Here is an 18312-nt window from a genome sequence, read left to right on the forward strand (position 1 = left end):
TTCATTTGCCAGTGTCTGTAGAAAGAACAATGCGCTCCTTGCTTCTGGCAAAGTTTCAAAATTCCTATGTTATGTTGCGGCTCCTTTTTCAGAGTAAAATTGCACCTTAAAAAGAAAAACTTGGCAAAGTTCACAGAAAGCATTCACTTGCTTTTTTAAGAAAGTCACTTTTCCAGGTTAGTTCTTGGGGCAGGGGGGTGGGTAACCCTTGGCCTTCTGGTTTATGTGGCGAAACTGTAAATCCAGAAAGTGTGAGGTTCAGGGTAGCTGGGTGGTGAGAATGCAGCATTTTCCTTCTGAGATAGCTGCCAAGAGATAAGCTACTCCAAGCACCTGGCACAAGGGGGAAAAAAGCTGATGTCCTGTTACTTTCATGAATGAATGTTAGAAACAGTTAGTTCACTTGCTTCTAGCTGCAACAGTCTTTCAGCAAGAACAGAGATGAGAAGAAATCATTTTTGAGAAATCTTATTGTTCCCAGCCTGCTTTCCAAAATTACTCCTGGAGGCTCATTGTGCAGCTGAAAAATCTCAGATAATTTTGCCATATTTGTAGGCCTTTTCGCTGCCCGTCTCATGCCTTCTAAAACATTTCTGTGATAAGTCTCTAAGGCCGCCCTTCCCTCTGTAGTATTGTAATCCCAAGGGGGGGTCCGCCTGGGGTAAGAGACCTCAATTGCAGCGTCAGTATTATTTGCTGCCTTGAGCTGTTCCCTGGCACAGGCATTTACCTTGCGGACCTCCTCAGTGGTCAGAATTGTGTCCAAAAGCTGACTTATATCATCATAAGTAGGCATATAGGTTTTGAACACACCTTCAAAAAGTCTAATTATTTTTGCAGGATTTTCCTCAAAAGAAGGATTTTGATTTTTCCAATTGCAAATATCGGAGCTTGTAAAAGGGACATGCTGAATGGTAAAGGTCCTTGGGGGTCGAACACCCCGATCATTTGGCTGTTCCAAAGGATCATACACTTGCCTAAGAGGGGCCACCACAGTGGGCTTGGACAAAGCCTTAGATTTAAGTGTCTCTACATGTTTTGTTGCTCTGTCCCATGCTGTTCTCAAAACTTTTTGCTTTTTTCTCCAATTCTCATCCTGGCACTGGGCTGCTTCTAGAACCCAGGGGGCCACATCCAGTTCTGTTTTAAACGGTTCTACATACTGGAACATTCTGTCAGACTGCTTACTAGTCCATCTTATCTCTTTATCTAGAGTTTTCCTGAAGTCATCATCATCACTATCATCATCACCTTTCTCTTCACCTTCCTTGCTTGCATCACAAGGGGGTTGGGGAGGGGCAGAGGGGGGAATCTTCTCATTTGGGTCCTCAGTCTGGGCATTGGGCAGAGAAGCAGCCCTATTTGCTCCCAGATTTGGTTGCCTTGGCGCAGTGGCTGCATATGGTGGTGGTGGGGTAATTATCTCCTCTTCTAGGACTGGCAAAACTGGTGGCTTCTTAACTTGTAATTGTACTGAACACAGTTTGACTTGGGCAGTCAAAATTCTATTTTTCCGAAGCCATGAGGGATTTTGATCCACATTGGCTTTCCAGATAGAAATATAGGGAATCTGATCTGTGTGAGCCTTGAAAATGTTACTCCATAAAATGTTGACCAAGTTTGGATCAAAGGATCCTCCAGGAGGCCATTCTGGTAAATACAAAGTTCAGTCAACTTCACATAAATGTTGGAGTCTGCTTTTTTGAGTTTACATCCCCACTCTTCTGCTTTCATGGCACTTTTCCAGTTTTCCAGAAAGCTCTGTAGTGGTGTCTCAAGGATTGTTTTACTTCTTTTATTTCCCATGACTCTGGGATCCTGGGGACACTGGGACACTCAGCCCTCCTAACATTATTTTTTTCACTCAGTCACAGGCCAGACGTTGCTGTCAACGTCTCACACACTCAAAACATTCACTGGAGTGTCCCCACACGCACATTCAGAAAAACCCATGCACCTCCCCCAATCCCTTTTCCCCCAAAAAACCACAACCGGCAGCGCTTAGACTTCGACCGGGGCCCAGCAGTACCCTTTACTGCTTTTTCTGGGCACAAAACCAACAACCAACCATAACCGGCAGCGCTTAGACTTCGACCGGGGCCCTAGCAGCACCCTTTGCTGCTTTTTCTGGGCGACACCAAAACCAGTGGCACTTCTTCTACCCTGCTGGCGGAGCTGATCAGGCTCTCTTTTTGCTCGCACCTATCCTTGTGGAGCTTGCTCCCACCTATACCCTGTGGAGCTTACCTTTTTTCTCGAGGTACCTTCTTTCTGCACGGCCGTTGCTCTTTCTCTCCGTCACTTTGTCGCGTGTCCACTCAGGAACGGGTGGCCAGTCCCTCCCACGAAGTTGGCAGGATGTGCACTGGAACTGCTGACCCGGTATCCCGAGCTGCTCGCCTTGCAGTGACGCCCTGGACCTCTTTGTCCCTCGATCTCGGGGAACGTGCTTTTTCCCGGCCAACGCACCAGAAATATGTAGCCTTATTAATCCATGGGTCGGAATAATTGTTGCACCCGAGCAGAGACAAAAGGAGCCAAACAACACCAGGGGGTTAATCCAGAGAAAGAGCGTTTTATTCTGCCATCCGGGGGGGCAGAAGGCACCTGTGTGATTCAGTTCACAAAAGACAGGCCGCACCGAAAACATTTTACAAGCAGGTTTTATCCTTTTTTCAAACCCCTTTTTTTTCTCTCCCCCTTCACAGATTCTTACATAGAAATGTTGCTTTTCGTTCTCTGGCTCTGTTCCCGGAAGTATGTTGCAAATCAATGTACCAGGACAAGGTTAGCTTGGATCTGGGAAGCGAAAGCTTTACTGTTCTCAGCTCTGAGTTGTTACAGCGTTTTTGTTACAGAGAGGACTGCTTAGCTCATGCTTTTTGTCTTAGAGGAAAATGCAGTTTTTAAAATGCGTACTCCGAGGGCTGGCTGGGGGGGGGGGGAGATTCACAAACAGTTTTTAGGGCTTTCTGGGGTAACCCTAACTGTACCCCTTCACCGCAACCCCAGAGTCAGTCACAACTGGACCTAATGGCCAGGGGTCCCTTTACCTTTAGGATCCTAGAATGCAACAACTGATTGGCTTGCAGGAAAAGACCTATCAGGCTCCAGGAGGAAGTTAATCAGCCTATTAGGCTGGTAGGATCCTAGAATGCAACAACTGATTGGCCTGCGGGAAAAGACCAATCAGGCTCCAGGAGGGAAGCAGAATCAGCCAATCAGATGGGATTCATTGTGTAAATAATGTATATAAAAACCTGAGGGTTGGGGGGCAATTCAATCACTGTTTTACAAGCTGCAATAAAGAGCATGGAATCACTACAGGACTCCGAGTATATTTCAGAATATATGTCTCATCTCTCTCACTCTACATGAAAGAAACCTCCAGTACCTCCTGGTTTCCTCAGGCTAAACTGCCCCAAACACACACTTCACGGTTACCACCTGGAGGCCTGGAGGTCTAGAGGCCTGCTTTGTTTTTCAAAGCGAAAATGAGAAAGGTCTGGTTTCCAAAAAAGCCACTCTAGAGGCAGTAATGTCACACCGCTCGTTTATTGAGTATTGTTAAGCTTCCTTGCAGCAGAGAAAACCTTCTCACATTCACAAGGACAAGGAGGTCAGGGATGGGCGGAGAAAAGAAAGGAAAAACAGAAATCTCTGGCCACCATGTTGTTTAGATTCATGAAAATATCCCACCCACCGCAGGGACTAAAGAATGCACAGCTGAGCTGTGAACGTTTGGGGCTTTTCAAGTGTTGCTTTTGGGGTGCTATAAGGCCCAGGATGGGCTCCCTATTCACTGTCAGTCATTCCTTCCCTCTGTGGACTTTGGTCCAAACAGCATGGGAATACTATAAGAGGGAGCTCATTTGGCAAAGCACTAACATTAGTGGTACTAACATTAGTACCACAAAGATTCCCCTGGTGCCCTTTGTGTCAATTCACTGCACAACCAGTTGGAATTTTTATTATTATTACCTTTTGTGGTGAGAGATTATAATGACCATCTTTTTCTCCTCCTCCCTTCCCTTCCTCCTCCAAAACCGCTCCTCTCATGCTGTGAGGTACCACATGTTGAATAGCTTTTGGGGATTCTACAGTACCCAAACTTTAGGCCTTCTTGGGCTCTGGGGGCAATTTTATCGCAGGCCTTTGGCGCAGCTCAACACCAGGGATAGTTATTGTGCTGTCTCCTGGACACGTAGCCGAGTTTGAAAACCCAACAGGGAATGCAAAGATGTTTGGCTTAGCCAGTGGTTTGCCCGGAGCACCATCTATATCAGGGCGGTTGACTTGAGGGGTTCCTGTTGGGCTCTCTGCCCCGGGGGGAACGGGTTCCCCATCTAATTGTTCAGGTTGAATTTCTGGCAGGGAATGTAGAGATACATGTTCATTTGAAGGAGGGAGAACAACTACACGGCCTGGTGTTTCTGGCTGGCCTGGTGGACTCTGGTGCTCATGCGAGTGGTTCCCGTGATGTTTGTGGTGGTGGTGGCGATTGCCATGGCCGTGGCTGTGGCCGCGGCCATGACCATGACTGTGACCGTGACCCTGACTGTCACCATGATCGTGGCCATGGCCGTGTCCGTGCCCTTTCTGGTGATGGAGTTCTTCACTGCTTTTGTGATCTTCGCGGTGTCCTTCCTGCCCAGGTTTAGGTCCAGGTTGTGGATTCTGATCATCCGTGTTGAGTGGCTAATAGGGAAAAAAATATTAGAATTGTTCATTCTGAATCACTTTGCAATTTTTTCCTCATCTTTATATACGTCAGCATTTATTGGGACTTATCTTCTACCCAAAGTCTACACCACTGCGCCTCTTGGGCTTGCTGATCGGAAGGTCGGCGGTTTGAATCCGCACAACGGGGTGAGCTCCCGTTGCTCTGTCCCAGCTCCTGCCAACCTAGCAGTTTGAAAGCACACCAGTGCAAGTAGATAAATAGGTACTGCTGCAGCAGGAAGGTAAACAGCGTTTCTGTGCACTGCTCTGGTTTCTGTCACGGTGTTCCGTTGCACCAGAAGCGGTTTGGTCATGCTGGCCACATGACCCGGAAAGCTGTCTTGGTTGTACTGGTTGGTGACCAAGGCTTTCCTCCAGCTTCCCAGAGTGGATGGCACCCAGGGATTGGGCAGTGGGAAATCCGTGGAACATTCTCACCTGAGAGCGTTCCCTGGCACCAGAGCTGATATCTTTTCAGCACCAGGTGAAAAATACCATTTTGTTCTCCTGGAGGTTTTAAGCTCTGAGCTTTAACACATTCAATCTGGTGTTTTCAAAGGATATTCTTATTGGGGTTTCTGTTGTTGGCTGATTCTGCCCAGTTTCATTTAGCAGGCGACTAAAAATTAGGAGGCTCTTTCTGACAGGAAGAGATGTTTGACAGTGGAATGGGCTACCTCAGAAGGTGATGGACTCTCCTTCGCTGAAGGATTGTAAACAGACATTGGGTGGCCGTGTGTCAGGGATTCCTTCGCTGTGATTCCTGCATTGCAGGGAGTTGATGACGCTTTAGACCCCCTCCAGCTCTACGAACCCATGATATAAATGCCTTGCATATGCTCATTTACTGTGGGTTATTACTTCCAGAAAATAATGCAGCAGCTAGACTGGTGACTGGGAGTGGCTGGCAAGACCACATAACACCAGTTCTGAAGGACCTACATTGGCTCCCAGTACATTTCCGAGCACAATTCAAAGTGTTGTTGCTGAACTTTAAAGCCCTAAATGGCCTCGGCCCAGTATACCTGAAGAAGTGTCTCCACCCCCATCATTCTGCCCAGACACTGAGGTCCAGCACTGAGGACCTTCTGGCGGTTCCCTCACTGCGAGATGTGAAGTTACAGGGAACCAGGCAGAGGGCCTTCTCGGAACACCCTCCCAGCAGATGTCAAAGAAATAAACAACTACCTGACTTTTAGAAGACATCTGAAGGCAGCCCTGTTCAGGGAATTTTTCAAAGTTTGACGTTTTATCCTGTTTTTAATACTCTGTTGGGAGCTGTCCAGTGTGGCTGGGGAAACCCAGCCAGATTGGTGGGGTATAAATAATAAATTATTATTATTATATGCCCGACTGAGCCACATACCTTTGGGGGGTAGAGTTCACACTGCGCACTGACATACTTCTGATAATCTATCCGGCTGTTTACCACGGAACCTCTGCACAGGCCTGTCTCCTATGAAATAAACCAGATCCCTCCATCAGGAAAGCATGAGCGATAAAAAAAACAAGCCTCCCTAGACTTTAGGTTCTAATAACTAAAGCGGTCGTGGGGAACCTTTCCGTCCTTGGAGCGAATGTGATGGAGCTGGGATGGCCACAGGTCAACAATGTACTTCCAAACACAATATTTTTCTCTGGCACCCGCAGGTTCCCATTCCCACACCTCTACTGAAATTAGGCTTGGCAGAAGCCTTCTTTAGCCAATGAAAGCCTAACTTGGGTGTGGGATGCAACTTGGGGGGTGAGGGAGGAGGTTGCAGCTGGGGTGTGGGGAGCTGTGGCATGTGCATGGCGCCCGCAACAGGTTCTCCAGGTTGCAAATGGGCCCATATGCCCCAAAAAGGTTGGCGACGTATGTCTCAGTTGCGCATTCACCAGAGATTGAGAGACAGGGAGGGATAGTGGCAACTACGTGCACAAGTCCAACTGTGTAATAATAATAATGATGATGATGATGATGATGATGTGCATACCGCCCTATACCCACAGTAGAAAGCCTGGAGGCTTAGGCAAACACCCCAAAGGGACGTGGGTGGCCCTGTGGTCTAAACCACTGAGCCTAGGGCTTGCCGATCAGAAGGTCAGCGGTTCGAATCCCCGTGACGGGGTGAGCTCCCGTTGCTCGGTCCCTGCTCCTGCCAACCTAGCAGTTCGAAAGCACATCAAAGTGCAAGTAGATAAATAGGCACCACTCCGGCGGGAAGGTAAAAGGAGGTTCCATGCGCTGCTCTGGTTCGCCAGAAGCGGCTTAGTCATGCTGGCCACATGACCCAGAAGCTGTGCGCCGGCTCCCTCGGCCAATAAAGTCAGATGAGCGCCACAACCCCAGAGTCGGTCATGACTGGACCTAATGGTCAGGGGTCCCTTTAGGCAAACATCCAGGGCATGAATGGGGAGTCTGGAGTTGTCAAGGACAGTTCTTCTTATGCTCTCTACTCATATCTTTGGAGAAGAGCGGGGGGTGGGATGGTGCAAAAATGTTCTGCTTCTGGGTTTGCCAAACTTGAGTCTCCAGCTGTATTTGGACTGCAACTCCCATCATCCCTAGCTAACGGATGTCCCTTTCAACATCTATATGCAGCCGCTGGGAGAGATCATCAGGGGGTTTGGGCTGGGTGTTCATCAGTATGCGGATGATACCCAGCTCTAGCTCTCTTTCAAATCAGAACCAGTGAAGGCGGTGAAGGTCCTGTGTGAGTGCCTGGAGGCGGTTGGAGGTTGGATGGAGGCTAACAGATTGAGGTTGAATCCTGACAAGACAGAAGTACTGTTCTTGGGGGACAGGAGACGGGCAGGTGTGGAGGACTCCCTGGTCCTGAATAGGGTAACTGTGCCCCTGAAGGACCAGGTGCGCAGTCTGGGAGTCATTTTGGACTCGCAGCTGTCCACGGAGGCACAGGTCAAATCTGTGTCCAGGGCAGCTGTTTACCAGCTCCATCTGGTATGCAGGCTGAGACCCTATCTGCCTGCGGACTGCCTCGCCAGAGTGGTACATGCTCTGGTTATCTCCTGCTTGGACTACTGCAATGCGCTCTATGTGGGGCTACCTTTGAAGGTGACCCGGAAACTACAACTAATCCAGAACGCGGCACCTAGACTGGTGACTGGGAGCGGCCGCCAAGACCACATAACACCGGTCTTAAAGGACCTACATTGGCTCCCAGTACGTTTCCGAGTACAAGTATTGGTGCTGACCTTTAAAGCCGTAAATGGCCTCGGTCCTGTATACCTGAAGGAGCGTCTCCACCCCCATCGTTCTACCCAGACACTGAGGTCCAGCTCCGAGGGCCTTCTGGCAGTTCCCTCACTGCGAGAAGCCAAGTTACAGGGAACCAGGCAGAGGGCCTTCTTGGTAGTGGCACCCTCCCTGTGGAACGCCCTCCCACCAGATGTCAAAGAGAACAACAACTACGAGACTTTTAGAAGACATCTGAAGGCAGCCCAGTTCAGGGAAGCTTTTAATGTTTGATGTATTAGAGTATTTTAATATATTTTTTGGGAAGCCGCCCAGAGTGGCTGGGGAAACCCAGCCAGATGGACGGGGTACCAAAAAAACAAAACAAAAAAAATCAGCACCAAGTGAAGGAATACTCACGGCCGTTTCACGTGGGAGGAGTTCGCAATTGGAGATGTCGGGGACACCCTTGCCTTTGGTGCAAGATGTCTCCTGGATCGTATATTCTACTGAGTTCGAAGGCCCAATGACCCACTGTGCAAAAGGGCAGAGGCAACGGGTTAGAGCAGTCTGTGTCGTCTGGATGAAGTGCAAGCAAGATAGAAGACAACAGCCCTCTTACATTCCTGTTGGCCCTCCGCCTCGCTCCCCAGCAACTGGTGCAATTAATAATAATAATTTTTATTTATTTATACCCCACCCTCCCCAGCCAGGGCCGGGCTCAGGGCAGCTAACACCAAATATGAATTACAATAAAATTTCAATAAAATGTAATAGAAACAACAACAACAACAACAACAACAACAACAACAACAACCAAACAGTTAATTAAAATACAGCTTAAAATGCACCCTCATTTTAGTAGTAGCCCATAAATCAAGGCCATAAAGGGAGGAAACATCAGATATTCACCAGAGCCAGCTATCCATGCTGGTCCTACATGGGCCAGCAAAAAAGCCAAGGGAAAATTTATATACCAAATCCCATATAAGGGGTCAGAGTGAGTCTAAGCCAAAAGCCAGGCGGAACAGCTTCGTCTTGCAGGCCCTGCGGAAAGATGTCAAGTCCTGCTGAAAGGGACTTCAGAAATACAGACCAGGAATGTAAAAATCAGGCAGCAAAGTTTCTTAAAGAAAAAGTTTTTATTTGGATTTTGTCAGACAAAAAGCAAATAGGGTGCATTCAGGAAAATGATGAATGCCCACCCCTCCTTAGGGGCAGGTAACTTATATACCTTTCTGCAAAGCATAGTTCAGCCCCTTGGCATCCCTTTAGCCAATGATTGACAATTTCCTATGGTCATTGATGCATATTCATTGAAGCTCAACCAATTAATAAATTGGTGTGTCCTTTCGGTTCCAAGTTGCCTATTCCACTAGGTGGCGCTACTGGCTTATAATCTACTTAACCTCTTTACTAGTTCCAGGAAGTGCCCCTGAACCCCCCGCTTCCAAGAAATGTCCTTGTGGTTTAGCAACTTCACACCTAAGCGTTATATCTGGAGCCTGGCGGTCAGCAAACATCCTGCTACTTGCCTTTGTCAGGGGTCGTTTCTCAGAAATGGCTTAACCTCAACTGGCAAACTTCCTGCAGGGGCAAGCTAGCTGCACCCACAAGCTTGCATGCTTGCTGTTTGCAAGGCAAGAGAGAGAAAATTAGTTTTAGCTGCTTGCGTTTAGCTCTGGCCTGGCTCTCAACTGGTCATCCTGACCTTCACCCCTCCACTGCAGTGCCCCAGTCTCTTGTGACAGAGCATTCCACCAAGTCGGGGCCAGGGCTGAAAAGGCCCTGGCCCTAGTTGAAACCAATCTAACCTCCTTGAGGTTTGGGACCTCCAAAGTGTTGTTATTTATGGACCTTAAGGTCCTCCGCGGGGCACACCAGGAGAGTGCTACTTTTATATCCAATTTTTTCTCCAAGGAGCTGAAGCTTCTTCTCCTCTTCATTTTAACCTTACGACAACCCTGTGAGGTAGGTTAGACTGAGAGAGGGTGACCCTGTGATCTTCGTGGATGAGAGGGGCTTTGAACCCTGGTCTCCTAAGTCCTAACCATGCCATCATGCTGGTATTAGAAAGTATTGTGCCCCCAAACATGGAATTTCCAGCTATTCGTGGCTTATAGATAGCAAGAAGGCCTCTAGGCAACGAAATCAACTATCCTGTGACGAATGGGGGCGTGGGTGATGGAGAAAACTTCCCCTCTAAATGGCAACGCTGCAGTCTTCCAGGTATTTGTTAGACTCCAACTCCCATCAGCCAGAGTCAGCATGGCCAAGGATCAGGGATTATGGGAGTTGTGGTCCAGCGAGATCCAGAAGGCCACAGGTTCCCTGCTCCTGCTTTCAAGGATGTCCAGTCGCAAACTTACCTGTGACCGTGCCTTGGTGACGTTGAGGACGGCAAAATAATGAGCATGGTTGTTTTCTAAGTTGAATTTGGCAAGGCTCTCTGCCGCCGCCTCCTGGAACCTGGCTTCAGTTGGGTCCCCGGGAACTGGGCAGTCAGGACAAAGTTTTGCGATAGCCCGTGATGAAACTATTTAGAAAACAAACAAGCATAGTTGGATTTGCACAGCTAAATGTTCCTTTATACAGGCCAGTAAATTACTGGGCAAGCAGAAGTCGCAAAAGGCCTTTGCTTCTTAATCTTGTTAAATAAAGACACGTCTTTGGTTTGCTCATCGTCCTTCAGTTTTATTGAGCATCCTTTCTGGTTTGTTACTTCCTATGTGTTACAATGGGGACACAGGTGGCGCTGTGGGTTAAACCACAGAACCTAGGATTTGCCAATCAGAAGGTCGGTGGTTTGAATCCCCGCGACGGGGTGAGCTCCCGTTGCTCGGTCCCTGCTTCTGCCAACCTAGCAGTTCAAAAGCACATCAAAGTGCAAGTAGATAAATAGGTACCGCTCTAGCAGGAAGGTAAACGGCGTTTCCGTGCGCTGCTCTGGTTCGCCAGAAGCGGCTTAGGCATGCTGGCCACATGACCCGGAAGCTGTGCGCCGGCTCCCTCGGCCAATAAAGCGAGATGAGCGCCGCAACCCCAGAGTCGGTCACGGTTGGACCTAATGGTCAGGGGTCCCTTTACTATGAATTTCCTTACAAACGTTAATTCAAGCAAATGTATAGAAATACATACGTGGGCGTAAAACGCAGTCGTAGTAACACAGCTGAGAAACTTTCCCGTGGTTATCTGCATAAACTGTTACTTTGCACTGTCCATAGACCTGGAGCAACAGAAAGGTAAGTGATGTTTGTAGAACTGATTTGTCTTGCCAAACCAGAAACCTTCACCTTTTGCAGACCAAGGAGTCAGCTTAGCCCCCAACTTGCAATGCAGAATCACTCCCCCCTTGCAAAATCTGATATTATTTTTATAATATAATATTATAATATTCTTATTTTTAATCTGAGTATCTGAAGAAGTGTGCATGCACATGAAAGCTTATACCTAGAACAAACTTAGTTGGTCTCAAAGGTGCTACTGGACATTTTAAAATCTTTTTTGGTTATTTGGACTGATATTATTTGTTATTACTTCTCTCTGGCTCTCCATGCATGCAAGTTTTTGTTTTTCTGTTTGTGTTTTGCAGTTTCCACTCAGTTTCACTGGCCTCAAAATGACAGTCTGTATTCCCTCCCCAATTTAGTCTGGATTTGCCCTTTCCCAGAAGTCACCAGTAAATTAAATCAACAACACTTCTGTGGCCAATGACCAATATATGATATTTCAGTAGCCTGTTTTCAAATTAAGCCCTGGCCTGGCAGAACTCTCTGGGCAGAATGATCTATTACACCTCCCTCCCCAATGGGGCTACTCTAAAAACAGCAGGATCCTGCCCCTTTCCCACAGTCCCAAATCATCTCACCACACTCTATACTGCCACCGGCATCTGCTTCCCTCACTAGAATTTTCTTTGTATTTGGTGAAGGCTTTGGGGGAGAGAAAGGGAACCGTGCAGACATGTGCAGAAGGTGGGTGATGTGAACCCCTTAACCTTTCTTGTGAAGCAATTCAAATCTGAAATACACTATAGATCTTTTCAGGTCGCACCAGATCCTGACTTCGCAAAGCTCTTCCAGATGATTGTACAAAGTCATTTTCTTTTGAAACCAAACTTGTTGCTAGGACATAGGTTTTCAACCTTTTTTGAACCCATGGCTCCGTTGACCAACTACATTCTTTCTGTGGCACCCTGTGCAGCTCAGGACCCCAGTTATTTCACTCCTTGCCTGCAGAGCTAGCAGCCTCTCACCCCTTTTTTGAACACGCTCCCTTGTGGAGGGTTCCTGCAGCCTCCTCTCTTCTCCTTTCTCCTTTGGAGTCCTCTGAGCAGCAGCCGCCACTGCCCCAAAGAGAGGTGCCTCCTCACGCCACCCCACAGAGGCATGGAAAGAGGATGCCCCCAGCCTTAGCAACCTGACAGAGACTGGCCAAAGGTGATTGTGAGGCCAGAACCTTACTCCGAGGCCACATTGACTCCTGGCAACCAGAACCTCCTGGCCAGCCCCAGAGGCACCATTCTCCTGTGGAGCTTGTAGCCAGGGCTGCTGCAGCAAACAGCTGTGCTGAGGCAAGGAAGAAGGGCTATCCCTATGCTATCCATATAATCAGTTATCAGTAATCAATATATTCAATATATATTCACATAGGCTTATACAAATCAAGGATTACAGTACTTTATAATCCATTTTGAACCAAAGGAAGCTGTGCCTTAGCTAACTGCAAACTGCTTGAAACAGCAAGTTAGGAACCGACCTTTCCCCTACAAACATCCGTGTACCCTGGACAAAGGGGAAGACGTGAATCAGAGATTCTGGTACAAAATCCCCTCAGATACAGGCTAAATTAATCCACAGAAGAGGAAGAGCAAAACCACAAAATCTCCAAACTCCCTGTCCTGTCATAACTAGGGGAAAGGTTAGACTGAGCGTCACTGGAAGCATCGGAAAGCAGAACTAGAACCCTGTGCTTGACCAGGAGCTGGTAGCGTGACAACAGCTTGCTAATTGGCTGATTCTTGCTGACAATAGTGTGAGTCCCTCATGGTTGTCTCATGATCTATGATTTGCAGTGATTTGCTCAGGTATAAAGAGCTCTGGATTTCTGTCAATCGGGGTCCCAGTTCCTTTTGGAAGCGATTCCAAACTGGGTCCTTATTGCCTGGCAATAAACTTCACCTTCTTATTCTCCATTGCTGAGTCTGCCTGATCCTTATTTTGCACCTGGCAAGAAACCACTGACTTTCACGTGCTTCATTGCAAGCCTTTGGGAGGCAGAGACACATGAAGTCATCAGAGGAGGGAGGGAAGGAAAGAAGGACAGAGGCCAGTGTTGCCCGTGGCACCCATGACCATCAATCCAGGCACCCCAGGGTGCCACGGCACACTGGATGAAAACCGCTGCTCTAGGGTGACAGTGAAATTTCATCCACTTTAATTGCACAGTGGGTGGTGCTGTGGGTTAAACCACAGAGCCTAGGGCTTGCCGATCAGAAGGTTGGCAGTTCGAATCCCCACAGCAGAGTGAGCTCCCGTTGCTCGGTCCCTGCTCCTGCCAACCTAGCAGTTCAAAAGCACGTCAAAGTGCAAGTAGATAAATAGGTACCACTCTGGCGGGAAGGTAAACGGCATTTCCGCGTGCTGTTCTGGTTCACCAGAAGTGGCTTAGTTATGCTGGCCACATGACTCAGAAGCTGTATGCCAGCTCCTTTGGCCAGTAAAATGAGAGGAGCACACAATTCCAGAGTAATCTGCAACTGGACCTAATGGTCAGGGGTCCCTTTACCTTTTTAAGTTTCCTAGTATGCACTTGAATTCCTCCCACCAAATAGTGGCCGTCTGGAGGCATTCCTAGCTTAAAAACAAAACTGAGCATGTTCAGTCCTTTTCTGAACTTGGCAGATCAAATACTTACTGTCTCATGGGCGCTTCTGAAACTGCAATCCTTTGCCTGTTTTCCGCTGAGAACATGGCACACGGTTTCCAGCACATCCAAGGTGAGAAAATACTTAGAGACTTCAGGCTCCTATAGAAGACGAAAGACGATAAGAAGACGAAACCCTTTGCAGCACAAGACAGAGCAGAATTCGAAAAGGCAAGCCTGGCTGGCTGCCTTTCACACAAAACAATTTCTGTAGAACTAAGTAAATTTAACATTGATGTCAACAAAGTTATTCCATGTAAGTTTTGACTACAGCCTTAGACTTTCGTTCTCCTGGGATTTCAAGGATCACAAAGATCCAAAATGCCTCCTTTTGGAATCATTTATTCAAACAGCTGCTTCTTTTGCAACCACTTATTCGAAACCTTTAAAGAAAAGGGTCTCACAACTAAACTAGAAAGCCCCCCCCCCAATAAATAATGGCTCTTAGCGTTACGTTTTGGTGTTCTAAAAATGCCGGCAGCCAGGTCCTCCTTTCTGAGAGCATATGCTAATCCCTGTGCTGGTGGTCAACAAAGAAGGTTTAAAGACTCTCTCAAGGCAAACTTTTAAAAATGTAGTACAAATACCAACAGCTGGGAAACACTGGCCTGTGAGTGCTGCAAGTGGAGAACAGCCTTTACCAAAGGTGTAAAGGCTTTGAAGACACTCGAACTCAGGACGAAAGGGAGAAAGGTGCTAAGAGAAAGGCACACTTGGCAAACCCTCAACATGATCAACTCTCGTCTGGAAACCTATGTCCCCACTGTGGAAGGATGTGTGGATCCAGAACTGGCCTCCACAGTCACTTACGGACCCACTGTTAAAACTGTGTTTATGGAAGACAATCTTACTTGGCTACAAGCGATCGCCAAAGAAGAAGATATGATAATAGCACCCAGGACTATTGCATCCGCCCCAACACTTGCTTATTCCTCTGCCTCAGTTTCTCCTCTTTTAAAATGGAGCAATTCTCAGCTAGAATTCAGTAAATATTATACAGGCTGCAGCTTTCATTCTGTACAACTGAAGCCATGGGGAGGCCAGTGCTGGAACATGCAGGCAGATCTGGGATGGGCTGAAGCAGAGGTTGGTTGGCCATCTGTCTAGCTGAGATTCCTGTATTCTAGGGGGTTGGACTAGATGACCCTTAGGATCCCTTACAAGCTCTGCAATTCTACAATTCCAGCATCAGGAGGGCAACATGTTAGCTACTCCTGGTTTGGAGTGTCCACTCAATAGATAGGACAATGGCTCCCCCTCATCTCCCCCTCTTTTATCTGATGTTTTGGAAGGTGGTTGCAATGTAGAGAGCAAAGTCAGAACCAGGGTAGCTGCTTACCTGCGGAAGTTGCCGGGCATCAAAGATTCGCTGAAGACCAAGCACGTACCCCTTTTTTTCATGGGAATTGATCAAGTCTAGGGCCTGAGCTGCAGCTGCTTTGACTACAGAATTATTGCACCCTGGGGAGAGCAGTCCTGTCAGTGGTGGTCTTGGTAGCTGTTCTGGACGAGGTGGAAGACCAGCTAAGGAACACAATACCTGTATCCCGACCAGGAAGGAAATTAAAAGGGCCATTTTGGAAAGGCCTGGGTACCAGGGAGGGAGATTCTGCAGCCCCTCTGGAAGAGCAGGCTTTGCAGGTTTCTTTATATACTTTTGAGGTAAGTCACTAATATTTGCTCTTCTTCCTCACCATGGCCAACACCTTTGAACCTGGACATTCAAACTGCAAACAGTGAGTCAATGATTAGAAGGTTGTGTTCACAGGCTGAAAATGTGATTTTCTAACCAGCTCTGGACCCGTGTCCTTGGCTTCAGATTGAAGTCCGCAGAAAACATCTAGCAATAATGGTGCCAAACTAACCACTTGTTATATAAATTCCGGGCAGGAGCCAGATACAAGAAGATCTATGGTGCAATCCTTCACAGGTTTACCGAGAAGCAAGTCACACTGTTTCTGATGAGGATGTTCTGTTACACACCAGAGGCAAGTGTGTTTAGGAGCGTGGCCTGGAAGCGAACTTATTACCTAACCAATGCACACTTTACAAGTGTTGGTGCTGACCTTTAAAGCCCTAAACAGCCTTGGCCAAGTATACCTGAAGGAGTGTCTCCACCCCCATCGTTCAGCCCGTTCACTGAGGTCCAGTGCCGAGGGCCTTCTGAAGGTTTCCTCAGTGCGAGAAGTGAGGTAACAGGGAACCAGGCAGAGGGCCTTTTCGGTAGTGGCGCCCTCCTTCCTATCAGATGTCAGGGAAATAAACAACTATCTGACTTTTAGAAGACATCTGAAGGCAGCCCTTTTTAATTTTTAATGTTTGATTGTTTTATCATGTTTTTAATATTCTTTTGGGAGCCGCCCACAGTGGCTGAGAAATCCAGTCTGGTGGGCGGGGTATGAAGAAGAAGAAGAAGAAGAAGAAGGAGGAGGAGGAGGAGGAGGAGGAGAGGAGGAAGAAGAAGAATTTGAACCTCAGTGGGAGATTGTGGCGAGAATGGGAGGAAAACACCGTTTGCCACCCCTAAAAGTCATGTTAACTTATCACTGCCAGACTATCTAGAACCACAGAACTGTGTAGTTAGAAGAGACCATGGGAGTCATCTCTGATATGTGGGTGTCATGATCTGGGACCCAGGTAGATGTCGTGGGACCCAGGTAGATGTTGCAGCCCAGGAAGTATGTCAGAACCAAGCACACCAATGCTCTCTGTCTTTTGCTGAGACTGCACCCACCATGGGCCTCTCACTTCACCTTATCAGGTCAGTAAAACATGTCAAGAGCTCGCTGGCCTTCTGCAGAAGACTGGGGGCTGGCATCGATGCTAGGAGAACCATACATTCTCCTGACCCATGCAAGTCTTCATGTAGCAGATAGCAGAGAAAGGCACATTTTGTGTGACCGTTGCTTAAAGATACCCATTGCCATAGCAATTAGGAGCAGGCTGTTCTGACCGGTGAAATTTGTTTTAAGCATCCACAAGCTGTCCATGCGTTCTGTTATCCAATCATATTGCTGAAAAGGATCATGCACGAGGTGATCCCACATGCAATTGTTATAAAAGTGTCTTCAATTTTGTATTCGGGGTCCAGAATTTGGAGAATTCCTCTGGATCATTTATTCTCGCTGTGGCCCGCAATAAATACGAACTCTTTCCACGATGCTGCTGCCTTTATTTGGCTAAAGAGGACCAGCGTACTTCCAGAACCCCCTTTGTAGGGTAACAGTCCAATCCACTGCAATGCAAGCATCTTTTGCCCAACATGGGGCTCACAAACCCATGACCCTGAGGTTAAGAGGCTCATACTCTACTCAAATCTTAGGCATTTTTGTTTTGCTTACTCCCAGCTACATCAAAGGCTGTTACCTTCACTTTAAACCAGCTGAATTCTGCTGAAAACATGTGGCCATGTTAATAACCAGCAAATCATTTCCCAATTTTAATGTTGGAAATGTGGCCAAAAAAGAGAGGAAGACCAAAAAAAGAGAGAAAGACCACACTGGAGAGCCAGTGTTGTGTAGTGGTTAAGAGCGGTGGACTCGTAATCTGGTGAACCGGGTTCGCTTCCCCGCTCCTCCACATGCAGCTGCTGGGTGACCTTGGGCTAGTCACACTTCTCTGAAGTCTCTCAGCCCCACTCAGCTCACAGAGTGTTTGTTGTGGGGGAGGAAGGGAATGGAGAATGTTAGCCGCTTTGAGACTCCTATGGGTAGTGATAAAGCGGGATATCAAATCCAAACTCCCCCCCCCTACATTGCAATTCTAAAAAGGTTTATTTACCCAAATCCTACGTGTGTTTGTTTTACATACTCTCAGGTACATAAAAGTTGTTTACCTGCCCCTGATGTTACTTGAGCAGTTATCTGTCCAATTATACAAATGAACTTGCAGCCTTTGGAACATGGCAGTCTAGAGCTGTAGCCCGAGAACTGGGGCTCTTATTCCCTCCCCTTGAGGGGGGGGAATTTTTTTTTCCTACTGCTGCTGAACATGCCTTGGAAATTGGGTGGACATCAGCAGCGGCAGGGAGCTCTCTTCCCTCCTTCCCCCAAAAAGTACATTCTGTTCCAAGTGCTGTTGTGCTGCACAAATAAGGGGGAAAGGTCATTCTTGCCCCATCTATTGACCAAAGGAACAAGGACTACCAACTGCGATTCAAGCAAGAACATCAGCAAAAGAAGATCAACCTGGCCATATCAATACCATGTAAGTTCACCTCCTTGTTCTGGCCCTGAAGCACAGATCTTCCTCCTCTGCCTTTCTGGTCCACTTCCCTTCCGTTGTGTCTGTTTAGGCAAAATAGAGTGGTACTACGACTTCCCTTGATCTGGACACTATACTTCTGTTGCTGCAGCCTACTATAGCATTAGCCTTTTTTTGCTGCTGTGTCACAATGCTTACCCATGTTAAGCTTCTGGTCCACCAAGTCCCTGAGATTCTTTTCACATGTACTGCTGGAAAGCCAGGTGTCCCTCATCTTATATTTA

The 18312-nt window shown here is 47.5% G+C and overlaps 1 protein-coding gene across 1 annotated transcript; it reads right to left on the reverse strand.

The window, feature by feature from the left end:
- Positions 1-3539: 3539 nt before the first annotated feature.
- Positions 3540-15479, reverse strand: LOC310707318 (fetuin-B-like). Its single transcript, XM_083504384.1, has 7 exons — positions 15165-15479; positions 13817-13927; positions 11039-11126; positions 10270-10436; positions 8321-8434; positions 6089-6178; positions 3540-4698 (listed from the first exon to the last, which is right to left on the reverse strand). The coding sequence occupies exons 1-7, from the start codon at positions 15399-15401 to the stop codon at positions 4114-4116; spliced, it is 1392 nt and encodes a 463-aa protein (XP_083360510.1). The 5' UTR covers positions 15402-15479; the 3' UTR covers positions 3540-4113.
- Between the last annotated feature and the right edge of the window lie 2833 nt (positions 15480-18312).

This window comes from Podarcis liolepis (assembly GCF_965112155.1).
Source record: "Podarcis liolepis genome assembly, chromosome: 5".
Lineage (NCBI taxonomy): Eukaryota > Metazoa > Chordata > Lepidosauria > Squamata > Lacertidae > Podarcis > Podarcis liolepis.